At 58.0% G+C, this 20,305-nt stretch overlaps 1 protein-coding gene and 1 long non-coding RNA gene across 5 annotated transcripts in view; one reads left to right on the top strand and one right to left on the bottom strand.

Moving 5' to 3' along the window:
• Window positions 1–1,848: 1,848 nt before the first annotated feature.
• On the top strand, window positions 1,849–19,371 carry ADORA2A (adenosine A2a receptor). 4 transcript variants are annotated; one of them, XM_033837296.2, is made up of 4 exons: window positions 1,849–2,054; window positions 9,480–9,577; window positions 10,605–11,173; window positions 17,663–19,371. In XM_033837296.2, exons 3-4 carry the CDS (start codon window positions 10,851–10,853, stop codon window positions 18,564–18,566), a joined length of 1,227 nt encoding a protein of 408 aa, XP_033693187.1. In that variant the 5' UTR covers window positions 1,849–2,054; window positions 9,480–9,577; window positions 10,605–10,850; the 3' UTR covers window positions 18,567–19,371. The 4 variants fall into 4 exon arrangements, with proteins under 4 accessions (XP_033693187.1, XP_033693186.1, XP_033693188.1 ...); XM_033837295.2 differs by lacking the exon at window positions 1,849–2,054 and adding an exon at window positions 2,122–2,294; XM_019943390.3 differs by lacking the exon at window positions 1,849–2,054 and adding an exon at window positions 4,588–8,996.
• The window catches only part of LOC141276165 (uncharacterized), a 50,730-nt gene continuing 41,578 nt past the window's right edge, over window positions 11,154–20,305 (bottom strand). Inside the window, exons 2-3 of the long non-coding RNA XR_012325268.1 lie at window positions 16,115–16,190; window positions 11,154–11,220 (exon numbers count right to left, since the gene is read on the bottom strand). This is a non-coding gene — a long non-coding RNA (uncharacterized lncRNA). The remainder of the gene's footprint in view (window positions 11,221–16,114; window positions 16,191–20,305) is intronic.

Below are 20,305 nucleotides of genomic sequence, written 5' to 3' on the forward strand. Positions count from 1 at the left end.
TCTCAAGCTCTTCCCTGCATGTCTGTTGAGTGAGGACTTGAGTGAATACGGGCCCAACAGATGTTGGCAGGAGGGTTTTGTCCCAGCTGTAGGAGTTTGTCCCATGTAATGGCCCAGAAGCAAGGGAGGGAAGCCAAGGGCCTGGGGGGAGGGTCCCCCAGTGGGACAGCACCTCCCCAGGTTCCTCATGGTCTGACTGGCACAGCTAAGGAGGAGGCAGGGCAGGAAGGCGATAGTCCCATTTTACAGGTGAGGCAACCAAGGCAACCCCAGCCGAGGTCTTGATTCCCCTCAGTGGAGGTGAGTGCGGGGAAGGACGGCAGAGCCAGCTGGGGCTGGACCACAGCCTGGACTGGGGAGTGGGGGCAAGGCAGCTGACGAGGTTGGAAATCAGGACGGGAGGTTCCCAATTTGAACATTCTCACGTGCCTCTTCCCATGAGGTCTCAGGTTTTTCTCTCATGTTGGAGTCCCAGCCCCTCCCAGCATGCCCTATTCTGCCTCCCTGTGCCTGGAGACAGGGGCCCACTGGACATCAGGGGAAACGGGGAGCAGGGGATCCAAGCTGGCTGAATGGGGCCGGCAACAAGCTGGGGAGGCTGCCAGGCAGTGGAGGCTGGTACCTTGGGCTCTGCTCCTGGGATGGAGGAGCTGGCCAAGTGCCTGTGCAGGCTCCCACTTCCCACCCGCCCTTCCCTCCAGCCTCTGCTCCCACTGGCCTCCACCCTGGGGGCCAGCAACACCCCCTCTCTGCCCCACCCCACCCCACCGTGACCCTGCTGGTCCCAGGAGGTTTGAGAATGCAAGGTTCCTGCAAACCCTTGGCCACCAACACCCTGGCCTCTGAGCAGCTCGTCCTGCTGTGCACAGGACTGGGGTTACTCCACTTCTGTCCAGATTCAAGGGTCTGAAGGTGGACTGGGGCTGGATGGATGTGAGGTCGTTTCCAATTTGGAATCACCACAACATGGATCTGTGGGGTGGGAGGAAGATGAAATCCCAGCGCAAGGGACTGAGATTCCAGGTTAGTCAGGGATGCAGAAGGTGACTCCTCTCTTTGCTCAGAGCAGTTGGGGAGGGGGAAGGACCTGACCAGGCACCGGAGCTGAGGAGTTCTTGGAGGGATCACTGGAATTGGGGCTGACTTCTTAGAGGCATCTTTGAGCTGAGGTACCAACCCTCCACCCCCAGCAGCGCAGGACCAGACTTAGGGAGGGAGAGCAAGGCTGTGGACCGGACTAGCAGGCGTGTCCCTGAGGTCCCTGGTATGAGGCCGAATTTTCTCCTTCAGGAACTGGGGGATCCATGGAAAGATTTGAGGAGAAGCAGGCACAGGACGCTTCCCGGGATGACACAGGGGTACCGACCCGCTCAGCTCCGATGATGAGGGACAGCAGGGCTCCGGGAGGACCCAAGCGGCAGGGGCAGCCTGGGGCTTCTTGGAGGAGGGGAGGGAGTGTGGCTCTGGGACCCAGGGGTGAGAGAATCATCGAAGGGGAGGGGGTGTGGTCCGGAGGGAAGTGGCCTGAACGGACACGAGAGCTGCGAGGGCGCGCCGGAGCGGGAGGCGGGCATCAGCCGGACTTGTGGGCTGGCCGCCCTGGCGGGGCCACCTGGCCTCGGTTTCCCCACGCAGCGGGGCGGAGCGAGAACCGCGCGGGTCTGGAAGCCGCCCTGCAGGGGGCGCCCGCGGGCGGCGCGGCCGGAGCTGGAGACCCAGCGGCCGCCGAGACGGCGGGAGCCGGCGCGCTAGCAGCAGGTCAGTGGGGTCCCGCGTCCGGGGTCCCCAGGGTCCCGGGCGGGCGGCCGGGCAGCGTGGGGCCGTCGGAAGCTGCTGGACTGGGGGGCGGGAGGCGCGGGTCCCCTCCTCAGGTGCCCCGCCGCTCCGTCTCTTCCCGCCGACCTGAGAGCGAGTTCGTGGGCCGGGGTCCGAGCCCTGCCCGCGGCGGCGGCGGGAACAGCGGGTGCAGGGGCGGCTCGAGTGCGGCTGTCGCTCTAAGCCCGGTCGGGGGACGGTGCGCAGACCCTCTGGGCCACCCTGAAATGGACCGGAAGGTGCGCAGGGTAAGCGGGGAGGGGAAGGGGCGAGAGAGCGCGGCCCCAGCGGCAGGGGCGGGAACCTCGCCGGTGCGTTCTGGGCCACGGGCCGCCCGGGTACTCTATGAGCCCTCGGGGCGCGCCCTGGCCTGGCTGGGCTCGAGGCAGAGGCCGGCCTGAGCAGGGCGGGCCGGACCCCGCAGACGAGAACTTCCACAGGTGGAGCTGCCGAACGTCCAGGTGTTCCCGGGAAGCTGGGTGAGCAGACGGCGTCCGAGCGCCTGGGGCGCAGCGAGAAAGGGGGAGTCGAACGCCGGCCGAGCGCGGGCGCGTCCAGTGGGCATTGGTGGCGGGAACGGGACTTAGGGGGTCCCAGGAGAGACCAGGGTTGGGGGCGCGCCTCGGACTGTCCTGGCCGTCCGCCGGGCTGCCCTGAGCCGACGTAGGAATTGCGGGAATGGTGGCGGCCCCCGAGGGACTTGGCGCGGGATGCCCAGGGGATCAAGGAGGGGCCGGGGCCAGCGGAGCAGAGATGTCTGCGTTGCGGGCGCGGCCACCGCGCTTTAGACTTCAATTTCCCCGACTGTACAATGGGAGGAAGGCGGAGGCCGAGGGCTCCGCAGGGGAGAAAAGAGAAGAGAGAAGTCCCCACCCCCTTTTCTCTGGACTGGAGCTGACCCCTGGGGGAGGACTAGGGCGGCCCCTTGTGCCGGTTCTCCCTCCCCACCTCAGGCGGCACCTAGGCCCGCTTCCACCCACAGGCCTGTGCTCCTTTCCCACCTGGAGCTCAGGCTGCCCTCTCCTTGGCCTCTGCTATCCAGCTTCCATCGACTCCCAGCCTCTGCACCCTCAGAAGACAATCCATGTCACCTCTATGCCGCTAGGGCTGCCCCTGCGTGTCCTGGTCCTGGGGCCCATGATGGAGAGTTCTTGGGAGCACAGTGGGCTAGGGAGGCTGTGTGGCATCAGGGGCTGCCTCCTTAGTCCTGCGGGGTCTGGTCCTAGATGCCTTGGATGGGCTGGAAAGGCTCTGCCCTATGGGCCAGGCCCCCTCCCAGGTTCTGGTCCATGGCGGGAGCTCCTCGCTGAGGCTTGTCCACACCTCCTTGCTCTACTCTTGCCCTTTAGGGTTTCCCTGGCTCTCCCAGGTCCTGGTGTCTCTTGGGCCACTGCCCCTCCCTCCCTATCCCCTCATTGCAGACCAGATTCTGGGCTAAGCTGGCTTCTCTGTTCATCGCCTCAGGGAGGCTGAGGGCAGCCCAGACATGGCTGGCAGGAGACAGGCTTTGGGCCAGGTGGGTTTTGGTGGACGTGTGTGTTGCCTTCCTCACACTGGCCTGGGAAGTGCAGGTCTCTGACCACACACTGGTCCTGCCCCCAGGAATCCACAGCCTAAGAGGGCAATGGCTGGCTTCAGAGGCAACCCAACGGCCCAGAGACTTCCATGCCCAAACCTGGGTTCTAGTCTTGATTCACTTGCTGAGCAGCCCTGGGCCAGTCATTGCCCCAGCAAACCTGCCTTCTCATCTGTAAAATAAGCCTGATGGTGCAAGCAATGCTTAACGAGGGTTGCGGTGGAGAGTAAATGAGAGATAGGCATTGGTTGTGGGGGACAGATTGGGATCTGTGCTTGAGCTTGGGAACCTGGGAGGGAGGCTCTTAGCCTCATGGGGTTGGGGGGGCACCACAAGAGATCGCTGTTGGCCGAGGGACATGTGGACTGGAGTCGGATTGGGAGCAAGCACCTGGCATCACACCCTGCAAAATGTAGGGCCTCTAGGTCTGCTGTGTAGGACCACAGCGCCTGGTGGCCCTCAGCAGTGACCTGAAATCCCTCAGCAACTCCTGCTCCCGTTTAACCTGCCTGACTCCTGAGCCACCTGACTCTGAGTGAGCTGGAACTGCCACCCCAAGTGTCTTGTGGGGGTCAGTCCTGTCTGCTGAAAGATGTGTACACATGAGAGCCAAGGCGAGCACAGCCTGAGGGAAGGCAAGGGCTTGAAGGATGGGCTGAGAAGTTGTTTTGGTGTGTGTGTCAGGGGACCCTGAGGAGATCACTGGTGTCAGGTGCTAAGTTGACAAAAGGATGAGCTCCGGCCCCTAGGGAAGGATCTGGGCCTGGGAAATGTTGGCGGCCACAGAAGGGAGGGTTTGCCCCATGGTCTGGAGGCTGAAGGGAGAAGTGGGAGTGCGGTGCTAAGGGTGGGCCCCTGGAAGTCTGTGCTGGGCCCAGATGGGGGAAGGGAAGTGAGGAATGGCAGGAGTTCAGAGCTGGGATGCAGGGAGCCCTCGCAAGAGACTGCTCACCTCCCGGACAGGGCTGGGAGCTCTGGGTGGTGGGAAGGAGCAGTTTAGTGGCAGAGGTCCCCCAGCCCTTGCCCACAGAATCATGCAAGGGGCCCCTACAGTGTGGAAGCCATGGGATCCTGACTCCTGATGGGGACTGGAGAAGCTCAGCTGCCCTCACTCTAGCTGGGGGAGCAGGATGGTGGATGGGGGAGATGGGGGAGGGAAGGCAGGAGGCTTCAGCTTTCCAGGACCCCCGCAGGCCTTCTCTGGCATGCCTCTGGGCCTTGCACAGACTGTTGCCTTTGCCTGGAATCTCCTTTCCTCTCTTCCCTGACCCTTCAAATCCAGCGTGAATACCCCCTCCCCTGAGAGCCCTTCCAGACTCCTCTGGCCCACAACCCCTTCCATAGGACAAGCTTGTTTCAGAAGTTGCTGGGCAGGGTCTTTCTGCGGTTCCCACCTCTGCTGCTGCTCGCGTCAGCCCAGCTGTCACCTGGAAGAAAGGCTGCCTTGGTGCGCCATGGAGAGGCAGTCAGTGCCACTCTGGTGCCTCCCTGCTGTCAGGGTAATGGTTTCTGCCCAGAGGCCCCCAGGGCTGGTATGTGTCTGCCCATCTGTCACAGAGCATTCACCTCTGGCCCCTCAGTGGCCTCTGCAAACCGTAAGCCAGGTACCAGAGGCCACTGAGTGACCAGGGAGCAGTGGCAGGGCCGTGCTGGAGTTGGTCTGGCTGACCCTCTTGCTCTCTCCTTTCAGCCTCCAGGGCTGCATCATCACATCTTCATCCCAGGGACCCCAGAAGTGGGTCTGCCTGCCTCCCATCCTCAGCATACCCACCCTCTGGGAGCTCCTGAGGCTGTGCACCTGGCACTGCCCCTTCAGCAGGCCAGCCTTCTGTCAGGGTCCCACCCCAGGCCCACTAGGGTCTATGTTCTCAGGGCCATTTAGAAGCCCCCCCCCCCCCATCTTGACCTCTTCAGGCATGGTAGTGCCTGTCGTCATGCCAGTAGAAGATTCACTTGAGAGGTGTGGGTGCTGAGCCATGTGGGTGAGGAGGTTGTCTCACTGTGGCCTGCTGTACCAGAGGGGAAGCCTCTTGCTCAGGGTCTCAGGGAGTGTGGGATGGAGCAGGAGTGGGACCCCATCTGGGTTCCTTGCAACACAGGGTGGGCACGTAGCACTTTGTGTGTGGAGTGGCCCCTTGGAGGGGGGAGTCAGGTGAGGCAGCCCATGGGGGTGAGTGGCCACGTCAGGCTGGGAAGAGGCAGGGCCTGTGGCCTCTCTGGCATCTGGCCTGGACACGAGGGGGTGGAAGGGGGATTCTGGGCCCCCAGCAGGGAGAAAGGCCCTGCGGCTCCAGGCGTTGCTGATGTGGAGGCTGCTCTGGGGGCTGGGCTCAGTGCAGGGAGTAGGCTCTCAGCCCCAGTCCTGCCCACATCCTGCCCCCAGGCTCTGAAAGCAGCAGCTGCACACCCCAGGGGCCGTGGGGGAAGGGACACCACTGGTGCCTGCCAGGGTACCTGGGGCCCAGCCCTCACAAGGTTCCTGAAGTTGGAGCTGCTAGCAACCCTGCAGGGAGGGAGAGAGGGAGGGAAGATGTGCCATGACACAGAGGATGCTCACCTCCAGGCAACACTGGAGATGGCCCTGCTCTCATTGATGGGTTCGGAGAGGGGCCTGGCCGGTCCCAGGGTCCTGGGGTTTGGGAGTCTTGTGCCCAGGCCTGGGCCACTCTAAAGGCCACTGGAGGGCTTGTGGTTGGGGCAGAGCTGAGCTGCCTGTCCAGCTAGTTCTCCTTTGCTTGTTGACCTCTCCACTCTCCCACTGAGTTCCCTTCCCACTGAGGTGCTGCTGCTCAGTCTACCTTCCATTTCTTTCAACTACCTGCTCTGAGGTTTGGGTGAGAATTCCACAGTGCGGTCTTCAGATCCCCAACTGTCTCCTCAAACTGTATGCACATGACAACACATCAATTGTGTTCTCCTCAATCCTTCTGTTTTTCATTTCCAGGATTTTTATATTATTTCTCGTTCATATTTGCCTGTTCTTGTTTTGGTTCTGCCAATAATTCTCATTCTTGTTTATGGATACTACTCCTTTATCTCTTTGAAGATCCTAAATGTCTTTGAAAATTATTAGATTACTATATTATCTTCATCTCTGGAATGAATTAATCTCTATATTGAGGTCTTGGAAGTGGGGAGTGACCTGCACACCTGGGTAGTAGCCAGCTCTCAGGACAGTCTCCTGGGACAACTCTGCCTTAAGGCCCCCCACTGTGGGCTCAGGGCCTGTTGGGGTCAGGCTCAGCAGCAGGTGGCACAAAGCTCCCTGTGCTGTAGCAGCTGGGATGCTGCCTGACACAGAGTAGGTACTTGGAAACATCTGCTGTGAGAAAGTAGTGGAGGATTCTCAGGCTGGGATTCTGGAACCCAGGAACAGGCCCAGTGTGGCTGCAACAGGCACAAGGCGCTAGGCTGGCCTTGGTACATTGCCCTTAGCTGCACTCAGGAGCAGGTGTGCAGGGTCCTGCCTGGAAGTTGGCGGGCACTTCTATCCACCGGGCTCTGGGGGGTACAGCCACCATGTGGGCATGTGTACAGAAAGCCTTGCTAGTCTGATGTACAAGGAGCCAGGAAATGTGCGGGTTTGATTAAATGGAGTTTTAATTAAAGTGGCCAGACTGGTGAGGGTAAGGAGAAAGGCGGGAAGCAGCAGCAGTTTTGAGTCTAACTGCTGGGGAATCCTGTGGGTTTGTCCTTTTGAGGCTTATCATGCACCTTCCCCAGCATGTAACTCTGATCTGTATGGGATGGCTTCTGCCCTCTGCCCTGTCCCCAATAAGGGACAATCACAAGGAAATATTACATTATTAATATTTCATTTCCCCTCTTGGCTAGCAACAGATGACTCAAGGATTAATTAGAGCCAACAGAGAGGAACAGGAAATTGCCAGATCCTGGCCCCGCCCCCAGCCCCCTCCCCCTGGGCCTCCAACCTTCCTGTCACTCTTGCTCTAGGAGGCCTCTGAAGGGAGGAAAGCAGAGAGGGGCCAGGAGGCCCTAGGAAATCTTGCTGCTGCTGTTTTTCATGGGCATTCCCCCAGCTCTGTTCCACCCTTTTATGCTCATGGTAAAGCTGGGAGGGCATTAGCCTCTTTGAGCCTTAGCTTCCTCATCTGTAGAGTGAAGTTCATGGGGCCAGCCAGTGAGAACACAGATGACCCACAGACCTCTGCACCCTCATTTCCTGAGCTCCCAAGCAGGCCGTGCAAACTATTGTAGAGGGTCTGGAGTGGAGTCCAGGCAGGTGGGCCCTGGGAGAGCACAGGGCTTGGTGGCTCAGTGGTGGCTGGAGCCTTGTTTTCCCCAGCTGACTGTGTACGTTGATTCCCAGTTCCTGTCAGTGACTCATTAGTACCTTAAAACAGGCCATCATGGGAGCATTTTACTACAAAACTCTGGCAAAGGCCCCAAGTTAGGGCACCCCCAACCCTGGGCTGATTTGCGGTCTGACAGCTGGGAAGCTTCAACCTCCTCCCAGCTACCTCCGTGCCCTGCTCACCCCGCGGTGCCCTGGGCTCCACTGATGTGCTCTGCTTGGGGCTGGGAGATTCTAGTCTGGCAGATAACCAGGTTGCCTGTGTGGCCAGGCAAGCTTCAACCCGGGATGTGCTGGCAGCTGCTGGAGGGCCTGCAGGAAAGCTGTAGAAGGCTGATGGGGAGCCCAGTGTGCAGGGAGGCAGCCTTCCAGACCCAGCTGGCAGGGGTGTGTCTGGCTCCTTGCAGGGCTGACCTGGGCTGGAGGGTCTGTTGTATCCAGTGAGACTGGGAAGGTACCCAAGGCTTGCTGGACAGTAGGAAGGTGCCTTCAGCTTAGTCAGGAAGGGTGCTGGTACCAGGTGCTGTGAGGCCTGAGAGCCCACAGTACAGAAGGTGATGGGGAAGCCCCAAGGATTTAGGGGTCCCGAGTCTGCCAGGAGAACCTCACCAAACAGAGGGCTTGGGTTAGGGTCCCCAAACACCCTTCTATGCTGGGCATCCCAGCCCACATGGAGTCAGCCCAACAGCCAGGGCAGATGCTAATGATGTGACCCCATCAGTAGGGCTCCAGGCAGTGGGGCCAGACAGCCCACGTTCAGCTCCACAAAAACGTGGTACTTATCTGGGTCAGGTGGATCACTGGTGGCCCCACCTTACCTGACCCTGGGAAGCACCCTCTGAATCTGGATGATGGCATAGGGCCAAGTCAGGTTTCTAGCCTGGGCTGGTTGGACTGGCAGAGGCTGTGTCTCTGTCAATGCAGATTCCCCAGGAGAGGCTGAGGCCAGGGTAAGAAGGATGGCAGGGGGTTGTCCGGAGGCCAGGAAGGTGGATGGGTGGCTCACTGGTGGTAGGAGGCAGGGTCCCTGGGGCTTGCTGGGCCTGACTGGACAGTGGCCCGCTGCTGGTGGTGCTGAACCTGGGAGGCCCCCAGATGGGAGGCAGCTCTGGGGCTGTCACTTCACTCCTGCAGAACGAGGACGAGACACTGGACACATAGCCTCTGCAGTCAGGGTGCCCCTGGTGAATGCTACTCTGGGCTGCAGGCCGGGAACACCAAGGGACACTGTGTGGCCAGAGTTGGCACCAGGAGACTTGGTCTGCCCTACCTCCGCCAGTGACATGCTTTGTAAGTAGCTGGCTGGCAAATGCCCTGTGCACAGCAGGAGCTCGGTGGGACTTGTCCATGGCCCCTTGGAGGCAGGCTCCTGCCAGGCCTGGGAGAAGACGTGGGCTGCAGGAACCCCTTGGGTTCTCAGGAGCTCGGCCTCCTCTTCTCTCTCCGGCTTCCTGGGGCTGGGCACTCCCCTCCAAGCCTCCCAGTGGGCATGGGGGACACCTCTCTGTTGTACCTCTCCGTGCCCACCCAGCTCCTGCCACCTGAGGTAGATCGGAGTTAGAAGGAAACTTGGGGTCATTTATTGCAGCTCTAAATCACCTCCTGGACAGGGTGGGGGGAGCCTGGCCCTTGGAATACAGGCAGGGACAATAAGCAAACTTCTCCCAAGGTTGCCAGTCCTCTTGATCCCTCGTATCCTGGAAGAGAGAGGGGGGATGCAACCCCGAGCCCACATGTGGGCCTGAAAGGCAGCTTCAGGCTTTTTGTTCCCAGGCAGGCGGCAGCCACTATCCATGTGCACCTGGACCATGAAAGCCCAGGACTGCAGGAGGGGGTGGATTTGGCATGGAAGACACTGCTGGGCAGCACACGTGAGTGTGACAAGGGGGAGGTAGAGGTGATGGGGAGAGGCCCCTGGACTGGCAGGGGCGATAGAGACTGTTTCACAAGCTCAAGGGGGATCCCTGGGGGTTTGCTTCTACTGGGTGTCACTAATTCTTTACGTTTCTATGACATTTTGACTGGGGGAGCCCTTTCAAATGTGTTCACTCCCTTCTCATAGAATCATGGGTGAGAGCTGCAATGGCCCCCAGAGGCTACTGGGGTCCAACCTCCCCACTGTATCAGTGGGGAAACTGAGGCCCAGAAAGGAAGAACATTGTTGCCCGCAGTCCCCAGGCAAGCCTGGCTGAGCGCACCAGCCAGGCTGGGGAGCAGGTGTGGGAGGAGGGAGTGAGGGGGGAGGCGAGGCGGCCGCCCCTCCCAGATGTGCAGTCAGCTGGCGGGGGCTGCTGAGGGGCGGGCTCCCTTTGTGCCTGCTCCAACACTCTGTGCAGCACCACCAGTGAGGGCAAGAGGGCTTACCTGCCAGCAGTGGGAGACAGGACCAGAGGGCCACCAGATCCTCCCAGATCAGAGCTCTGGGGTCTCTGGGCCTGTTCCTTATGCGGGCAGCATAGGTAGGTGCTGGTAGTCCCCGGGGAGCGCTCTCAGGGGGATGGAGCAGACTGAAGCTGGCTGAGAGAGAAGGTGGGTGGCCCTGGGAGATCCAGGGGTTAAGGAGGCCTTTCCAGGAGGGAGGGTCATGGGGTAGTGGTGAGCTCAGGGATCCAGGAAACTGGCAGAGCTGCCCCAGAAGGCTTGAGAAGCTAAGCCTGGGAGCCAACACAAGTGACTCAACTCTGAAAGTTCTCGGCTCCTCTGGAAGAAAAACAGACTGGGGTTGATCCCTGGCCCTCTGTTTCAGGTGGGAGAGGCAGGGCACGGTAGGTCGTCCTCAGGCTGATGCCTGGCCTGTGGGGAGGGCGTTGGGGAACCGGGGCTGAGGGCTGCCCCTGGGAATCTTCAGCTGTGCCCCTGCCAGTGGTCCACCTCCTCACGTGGCTTCTCCCTTGGCAGGTACCACAGGAACTCTGAAGCTAAGCTGAGCCAAGATGCCGCCAGAGCCCCTGGAGAGGGCCTGGTTTCTGAAGACTCGGAGTTGGCTGTGAAAAGCCCTTGGGGGGCCCCCCCAACGGCAGGGACGTTCCTGGCTCCTGTGAAGGGGCTCAGGGCCTGGGCAGGCCAGCTGTGCTGCAGCTATGGACCGTGAGCTGGCCTGGCCTGCGTCCTTGCTGACCCTGCCCATCTGCAGCTGTGCCCAACATGGGCTCCTCGGTGTACATCATGGTGGAGCTGGCCATTGCCGTGCTGGCCATCCTGGGCAACGTGCTGGTGTGCTGGGCTGTGTGGCTGAACAGCAATCTGCAGAACGTCACCAACTACTTTGTGGTATCCCTGGCGGCAGCCGACATCGCCGTGGGGGTCCTTGCCATCCCTTTTGCCATAACCATCAGCACGGGGTTCTGTGCCGCCTGCCACAGCTGCCTCTTCTTCGCCTGCTTCGTGCTAGTCCTCACGCAGAGTTCCATCTTCAGCCTCCTGGCCATCGCCATTGACCGCTACATCGCCATCCGCATCCCACTCCGGTGAGCCACGTTCTCTTCCCTGGTACACCTCATGCTGGGGGCCACATCTGTGAAAAAGCTCCCTGTGTCAGGGTCTGGTCTGTGCCAGGATCAGAGTGAACCAGGGGTCAGGGTGAACTTGGGGTCAGGATTTGGTCTGGGGTCAGTGTGTTGAGCTGAGGACAGGGCCATGGGGCTCAGTCTGGGGCTGCCCAGGGCTTGGCACATGGCCAGCACTTGTGCCACACCAGCTGATCCCTGTGGGCACAGGGCAGGCTGGTCCTTCCCAGGCTCCCCTGGGCTACATGGGTGAGGCTGCCGTGTTTTGGCTATTGGCAGATGTGTGCAGCCCAGGCCTGGGTGGGTGCATCTGGGGCGTTCTTCACACAGCATGACAGTGGGGCAGGGTGGGCACCACGGGAAACCACAGGACCTGAGAGCTAGAAGCCCGCCCACCTACCCGCCTGCCTTCCTCCAGCTCCTCCAGGCTGCCCTGCAGCTTGCACATTAGGAAAATGACCCAGACAGGGGAAGTGACTTGGTCAAATGCCTTCGTGAGTCACTTGGACCTCTATGCAAATTCTGTGCTGCTCAGTCACCAAGTGTTCATGGGGGACGGGAGCTGGCTGGTGGATGGGGGTTTTTATGGTGAAACTTTTGTGAAATGACTTCAGCCATGTATTGTGTAAACAAAGACTTTCCCTGAGGCTGAGTTCACTTAAAGACAGCCTCCACCTACCACCACCGACCCATGGACAGGGCTAGTAAGTGTCCCTCCCCACCTGGGGGCCAGCCTGGGGGCCTTCTGCCCCACCTCCTCGCCCCTCCACCCTGGAGCTGGGTTCCACAGCCTAGATGGCTGCAGGCCCTGAGGGAGGTCTCAGAGGATGGTGTGCCCCCATCCAGTGGCGAATTCTCTGAACCAGAGTAGTCCCATCAGCTCCACGCTGGGCTGAGGGTGCCCCAGCCAGGACAGGGAACAGGCTCAATGAGCAAATGGAAATATAGAGTGTCAAACCCAGGGGCACCCTTAGAGGTCATTTCCTCTCATCTTATGGATGGAAAAATGAGGCTCAGAGAAGGGAGTCAGCCCCCAGGGCTACGCAATGAGCTGGTAGCACAGTCAGGACTGGGCCTGGGAAGAAACATGACTGCCACCCTCGGTGACTTCAGTCTTTTGGGAGCTGGTCATAGGGTGGCCCCTGTCTCCCAGAACCTGGGCCACCTGGGCTCTAAGGGAAAAGCAGACACCCTCATCATGCTGCTTAAATGAAGGAAGGAGCCTGGGCCCCGTGTGGCCCTCCCAGAATACTTTGTCTCGGGACAGCCTAGGACCCTTGTCAAAAGAAAAGGGGACTCTGGCTGGTCCTAATAGAGGACCAGCCTAAACAGGCAGAGCCAGAGTCCAGGCTCGACCAGGACACAGAGGCCTTAGGGCTCCCAGGCTGATTGATTGGTGTCCACTTCGGGGCCAGGCCAGTGTGGGCTGGGCCGGGCCGGCCCTGGCAGAATGTTCAGTGGGGAGCAGAGGTGTCGTTCTCAATTTCTTCCCTGATTCAAGGAGCAGTAGATTCGAGGGAGAGATCAGAGCTGCTGATCTCAATCTAAAGGGCCTTCCTTGGCTTCTTTTTCTTGTCTCTGTTTTTCAAGAGTCAAAAGTCCCATCCTCCCTGATGCAAGAGGATGGGACGCGCTGTGTGACTATGGAAAGTCAGCTGCCTCTCTCTGGGCCCATTTTTCATCTATAAAAGGGGCCAGGTCTCTATCCCTCTGAGCTCACAAAGGTGTTCTGAGGGCCCAGTGAGTGGACTGGAGTGATGGGTCCCTGAGGAAGGATGGCAGGGTGGGGTGGATGGAGATTCAGGTCTTTCTGAAGCTGCTGGAGGTTCAGAGCTATGGACCTGGCCCCCCCTCCCAACCCCATCTGCCTGCCCAACTCCCACAGTCTTCCAGAGCAGGACCTAGTTCCACCCAGACCTTGGCCATTTGAGCTCCACTTGATAGGGCTTAGAAGGGTCAGCCTGGCTGTCTTGGGTTAGGGAGCCAATGGGATGACGGTGGTGATGATGCTCAACCCTGCTTGGGGCAGAGAGCTCCACGTTTGCCAGAGGATGTTGGCTCAGCGTCTCCTTTGATCTTCTCGGCCGGCATTGTGGCTGGGAGGATGTTATGACCCTCCTGTTACTCGTGGGGAGGCCAGAGCCAGAGAAGGAAAAGTGTCTCCGGACGCGGGGACTCCAGGGCCCTTCACCCTGCTCCAGGTCCCCTTGGGTCCCTCCACTTTCCTCTTCCTCGAGGGTACTGGGCTGGCGAGGGCTGGGAGAACGAGGTGTGTAAAGTTGTCCGTGTGGGGCTCCTGAGAGCAAGCTGGGCATGAGTGGGGACTAGATGGAGGCAGATGGTAACCCGGGGCAGCTCTGGGACTGCTGCCTGGCTCAGGGTGCCCATTCCTGCCCCCCTTCCTCTGTCCCCTTCCAGCTGGAATCCAGTCTCTCCTGTGTGCTGTTTCCTGATCCACTCAGTAAGTCCATTTGGGTAACCTGAAGTCCAGCCTCTGACCGATGCTCTGGATGCCTAGCTCCAGGCCTGCACCGTTCACCATTAATTTTTCTTTTTTTTTAAAAAGAATTCAGTTTCAGAAAAATCTTATGTGCTCCTTCCCAAGTGCACGGACCCTACTGGGCTAGGGCAGGGCCTGGACAGAGGCAGGGATGGGAGCTCTCCATGTCCCCAGAGGGCAGAATTCCCAGGGTGACAAAGGCTTTCTTTTCCCAGGGGAATTCCACACCCCTTGTCTCCCATCTCTCACTTTAGCCCCTTCTGACTGCTCTCTCCCTTCGGGAAACAGGCCTTCGTATGGGGCAGCAGAGTCCTGTGTGGTGAACTGCCCCAGGGAACAAAACCTGAGTACCCTGGCTTCTAAGGGGGCAGGATTGGGAGAGAGGACTCCCTGCAGGAGGTGACGCCATGGGTTGCTGGGGATGCGTTGGAATGGGCATTGGCGTGTGTGGGGAAAGGGGTAACAGAAGGGGGCCAAGCCTGGACAAAGGCCACAGGGAAGGAATAAGCATGTGGGCTCTGGGCCAGGGAGAGGTGACAGAGAGGAGAACAGGCCTACAGGGAGGCTGTGAGGCTGGCTCAGGCCTTCCCATGCTTGGGAGGGAGTTTGGGTTTTAGCTGTAGGTCAGTGGCTCCTTTGGACAACTTAGGAAAGCTCCGCCTTCTCCTGACTGAAGGGCAAATGCACGGGAAGCCCTAACCTGAATTGTGGGGGGTACTATTGGATCATAGGGTAAGCCCCCAATGTAAGTAATGGGGAGCCCCCAGGAAGGGGCAGCCTGTGAGCTGGAGGACATAGGGATGCAGAAACACCTCTAAACGCGGGGGATGTGGTTCTGGCACTGGCTTCCTATGACACTTCTGGGCTCCCCAGAACAGCAGAGCATGACCCTGGATGGCCTTGGCACCCCCTCCACCAGGCAGGCAGTCTATGTCTGAGGCCCAGGAGGGCAAGATGTGACTGCCTTAGTCACAGACACAGCTCAGGGGATGGGAGATGCTGCTGGGCCAGGCTGTGGCTTGGCCATGGTTCCATCTGGGCCCTAATGTTGATCCAGTCCCCTGGGAGCCTGGGTCCAGGGCTCTAAGCCTAAGAGGCTTTCTTTCCAATAACAAAATTAATCTGTTTGTTATCTTTTTAAAATAAATAATACCTGCATGTATTACAACATCAAAAAAGAACAAAAGCATATATGGTAAAGAATTGTCCCCCTTGCCCCACCTCAGCTCCCTTCCTGGAAGGCAGTGTTGGGAATCCTTCCAGACATCCTTTGCATACAGAGACAAGTGCTATCAATGTGTTTCTGTTTCTGTCCCCAGGACAGGAGGAGCTTTCTTTTCAGAATGCAGTGGTAGACTTCCTCTCCTAGGTTTCCTCATCTAAATGTAGACAAGTGGACAAAACAGGAATTTTCAAACCGTGTCCCCAGAAGCCTTCAGGCTGGGCCCTGGCTTCCCCCCCAGTTCATTCATTCAGTGAATATTATTAAGCCTCCTCTCTTCCTCGGCAGCTCCAATTCTGTGATTGCCTGGGAATGCAGGTGAGAAGGGTTGCTGCTGGAGAACAATTTGAAAATCCCCAAAGCAGGTGGCCTCCAGGATCTTCTACACCATCCCTATTACTGCTTGCTTCTGCTTGACTGCCTCAAATGACAGGAGCTTCACCACTGCCTGAGGCAGTCCATTTCTCCTGTGAATAGCTCATTTACCCTGAGCCACAATCCATCTCCCTATAATTTTCACCCAACAATTCTACAATCTGCCCTCATGCGACAGTGCTCACAAGCCCCAGATTCTTAGTCCCATTTTACAGATAGGGAAACTGAGGCTCAGAGACGCAGTGACAACATGGCTAAACAAGAATGCACCATCGCTAGAACCCAGAGGGAATATGCTTTTCTTCAGAAAAATATCAACATTAAAATAGCCTCCTGGGACCTCCCTGGTGCCCAGCGGTTAACACTCCGAGCTCACAATGCAGGGGGCCCAGGTTCGATCCCTGGTCAGGGAACTAGATCCCACATGCCACAACTAAGGGCCCACGTGCCACGATGAAGATGCCACATGCTGCAACTAAGACCCAGTGCAGCCAAACACATTAAAATAGCCTCTTATTCAATCAGATCATATAAATTACTATTTGTAGAGTACTAAAAACAGTGCCTGGCACAGAGCAAGTGCTATATAAGTAATAAATGGAAAAAAAAAAAAACCTGTGACCTCACGTTTGAAGCTCCAGAACAGGAAATAGGGCAGTATAGGCTCTCTGTGGCTTGACAGAAATGGGCAAGTCCACGACCCTCTTCCTGCTGCAGGCACCCAAGCCCCCAGTGAATGGGGCTGCAGAGCTCGGGAGAACAGTCCTGCTAGGTTACTGTTTGGGTTCAGAAATGAGGAAGTTACCTTGGCCCGAGTTGCCTCTGGATTCCTGGAATGTCCAGGCAAGTCCATTCCTCTCCTTGGGCCTCAGTTTCTCTACCTATAAAACGAGAGGGTTGGAATAGACTAGAGGTCAGAGGCCACCGTGGTTTTTTTTCCCTTAATTTGAATCAGTTGACAAAATTTAAACCATGGGAGGTTTTACCCAGAAAAATCAGCTCCCAGACCCTCCTGAGATCTGGCAGCACTGGGCAAGTTTAAATGGTGGGGGTGGGGGAGGGGGTGGCTGAGTGGTATCAGCTGCCTCCTGCACACAGGGTAAATACCCACCAGCCTGCCTGCCTCACACATTTGTAACCTCTAGGCCCCTGTGTTTGCTACCCCATGGACTAGTTTCTATGGATACTTCCAGCTCCAGAATTAAGCATGTTTTTCCTTGACACCTACTATGTCCTGTCTCAGTGATGGTAATGCAGCGATGGATATAGGGACCCAAGGGGCCCCCAGCCTTGGGAGCCCAGATTGGGTAGGGATTAGTTGAGCTTGGGTAGTAAACTTCTCTGAGATCTGTCTAACCTGAACTTAGAAAGGATGGGTAGGGTTTACTAGGTACAGAGGAAGGCAGTCTGGTGTTGCCGGAATCAAAACCGTTAAATGCAAAGTCATCCCTCAGAGATAACTGAGGTCACCTTCCTCAGTCAGGGAGATGATTTTTTGATTGCCCTTTCTTTTAATAAAAATGATACCACCCTTTTTTGTTGGCCTGAGGTCAGCTTCTGAGCCAGCAGATCAGGCCACTCCCCGAGTCTGGAACTGAGTCTGGTGCTCTAGAGTACTGAGTGATTTGGGGCAGACTACTTCTCCTCTCTGGACCTTAGAATCTCATGCAACTCTTTCCTCTTGAATGTTAAGGCTTATATAAATGTTAAGACATACTGATCTCATCTCTCTCCAGAGGGCTGTGGGTGAATTTGGAAGGGAGAGGGGGTATCTCATTTGGCCCGGGACCTCCACCCCTCCTTTTCCCACCTGTCCCACCTCTCCTTAGGGGCTTCTGGAGACCCTAAGTCAAGTGGGGAAGGAAGAGCATAAGCACAAGAGATGTGAACCACCTACAGGTTTGATCTGGCTGGTTTGGTTCCCAGCCAGCGAGTACCCTCCTGACCCCGTTCCCACTCTAAATAAAGGGACACCCACTGTAGCATCGACTGAGATCAACATGGAGGTTATAACTTCTCCCCTCCTCACCCCCCCAGAATCACTTACTAATTCCTTCAAACCAAACTAATTAAGTCCCAGGACTACTTGTAATACTATTCAAAAATCATCTGGACGTCCGTGCAGTGGTCTCCCTTTCCAGGGTGCCTGCTCTCCTGTTACCTCCTGTGAGAAAAGGCCAGGCTTGGCCCTCCTCTGAACAGAAGAGGATACTGAGGCTAGGAGGCAGGAAGTGACTGGTCCAAGACCTCACAGCCAGTGGATGAGGTACAGGTTGCTGCTCTGGGTTTCTGACTCTTGGCCCTTCCTAAGCCCTGGTTTCCCAGGCCTCTGATGCTGGTCTCCTCTCCCCAGGTACAATGGCTTGGTGACAGGCACGAGGGCCAAGGGCATCATTGCAGTCTGCTGGGTGCTATCGTTTGCCATCGGCCTGACTCCCATGCTAGGCTGGAACAACTGCAGTCAGCAGGAGGGCAGAAACCACTCGCAGGGCTGCAGGGTGGGCCAGGTGGCCTGTCTCTTTGAGGACGTGGTCCCCATGAACTACATGGTGTACTACAACTTCTTTGCTTGTGTCCTGGTGCCCCTGCTGCTCATGCTGGGTGTCTACTTGCGGATCTTCCTGGCAGCCCGGCGACAGCTGAAGCAGATGGAGAGCCAGCCTCTGCCGGGGGAGCGAGCCCGGTCCACGCTGCAGAAGGAGGTCCACGCTGCCAAGTCACTGGCCATCATTGTGGGGCTCTTCGCCCTCTGCTGGCTGCCCCTGCACATCATCAACTGCTTCACCTTCTTCTGTCCCAAGTGCAGCCACGCCCCACCCTGGCTCATGTACCTGACCATCATCCTCTCCCACACCAATTCCGTGGTGAATCCCTTCATCTATGCCTACCGCATCCGCGAGTTCCGCCAGACCTTCCGCAAGATCATTCGCAGCCACATCCTGAGGCAGCGGGAGCCCTTCAAAGCAGGTGGCACCAGTGCCCGGGCCCTGGCAGCTCACAGTAGCGACGCGGAGCAGATCAGCCTCCGCCTCAATGGCCACCCTCCCGGGGTGTGGGCCAACGGCAGTGCCCCCCAGCCTGAGCGGCGACCCAATGGCTACACCCTGGGGCTGTTGAGTGGAGGGAGTGCCCGTGAGTCCCACCGGGACATGGGCCTCCCAGACGTGGAGCTCCTCAGACAGGAGCTCAAGGGAGAGCGCCCAGAGTCCCTGGGCCTCGAGGGTCCCCAAGCCCAGGATGGAGCAGGAGTGTCCTGATGAACCACTGAGTCTGCCCCTTCCTAAGGGAAGGAAATCTTTCTCTTCCTGGTTGCTGGAACCAGTCACGTTGAGAGAAGAGTGCATGTGCCGGAGACCCTTCTCATGGCCGGTTTCCACTTTGGACTGAGGAGGGAGCCCCGGCTGGAGCAGCATGAGGCCCAGAAGGAAGGGTTTGGAGTCCGAGGAAGTGGACGTTTCATGCTGGGAGGCCCTGCATCAGGCCAGAGCCCCAGCACGAGAGCATCTTGGCTGGCCAGGGCTGGTCCCCAACTCCAGAAGCACCTAGAAGTGCCACCTTGTCTCCGCAGAGCAGCTGTGGCAGAGCAGGTTGGCTGGCCTGAGGCTGGGGAGTGGTTCCAAAAGGCCCCCCTGCCACACACACACCACCCTCCCCAGACTTTCCAAGGATTCAGGAGCTATTGTGCTCAGAGGTGGCGTTTGACTATTTTTTCCAGGAGAAAATGTAAGTGTGAGGAAACCCTTTTAATCTTCCCTGCCTGGTTGCTGGCTCTGTTTCAGCCCTGCTGCTAACCTGGCACCAGGAGTTGGCCCAGGGAGACCCAGGCAGCCCTCTCCCGCTGCCATGAGCTGTCATGCACGTCTCCTTCGAGGACAGCGAGTTGTAATGGAGCCGTGCCAGAGCGTGGGCGCAGGGGAGGATGTCGGGGCTGGCCAGCATGGGTTAGCCTGGGGAGCTCAGAGCTGCCCAGGTAGAGGCCCTATCTAACTGCCTTTCCTTCTGAAGGGAATGTTTTTTTTTCTGAGATACAATAAAAATGAGCCACGTTGTGTTTTAAGCTTGTCCAATGAGAATGGTGTCTGAGTTCCTTTCCCTACTCCACAGCCAGGCCTGGCACACACATATGGGTATGTGTTGCAGGTGAGAGAGAGTGTGCACATATGTGCAGACAGCCTGCCTGCCTGGGGCCGTGATGGGACTCCCAGGCTCCCATCTTCCTAGGGAAGAGGCTGCCTGGATGCACCAAAATGCAAATGCCCATGTGCAGCCCCAAACCTGCATTCCTGTGAGAAGAGGATGTGAAAGGAGGGGACCCTTTCTCTAGCTGCTCTCCCTCCAGAAGCCACAGACCCATCCAGCCCTAGGCACTCCCTCAGTGTGGGGACCAGGCTCCTCCCTCCCTCATTACCTTCCTAATGTCCTTTGTAGGTCTCCTTCTATGTTACCTTCTCAGAGCTGTTTCCTTCACTCCCCACTGCCCTGCTCCACCCCTCAGCTGAGAGGGGATCTAGAAATGATGAGGGGGTGGGGTGGGGGGCTAAACTGCCTTCCCCTGGAGTCATCCCTCCTCCTACTCCCACAAAGAAACGTACAAGGAACAGGTGTTTCATGCTCTAACGCTGTCTCTGGGGCCCCCTGCCTAAGGAGAGGGTGCCACCCTTCTGTGCTGGAGAAGTCTGAGGCCCAGGGGAAGTGAGCAGTGTGCCCCAGCCGGAGGGCCAGTCTTGGTCTGAAGTCTCGCAGGCACACTCAGGGCGAAGACGGGCAGGAATGTTAGAACTTCACAGGTAATCCTCACGCAGCCCTGGGAGCCCCATTTTACAGATGACTAAACAACAGAGAGACTAAACCACCTCTCCTGAACAGAGAGGTTAAGTACTTGCCCCAGTCACACAGCTAGTTAATGGCAGAAGTGAACTTAAAACCCAAGGTTTATCTGACCAAAAAATCCATGATTTTTTTTCCCATTAACTTAACGATGAACTATTTCAACCAA

Source organism: Tursiops truncatus, chromosome 13, assembly GCF_011762595.2.
Source record: "Tursiops truncatus isolate mTurTru1 chromosome 13, mTurTru1.mat.Y, whole genome shotgun sequence".
Taxonomy (NCBI): domain Eukaryota; kingdom Metazoa; phylum Chordata; class Mammalia; order Artiodactyla; family Delphinidae; genus Tursiops; species Tursiops truncatus.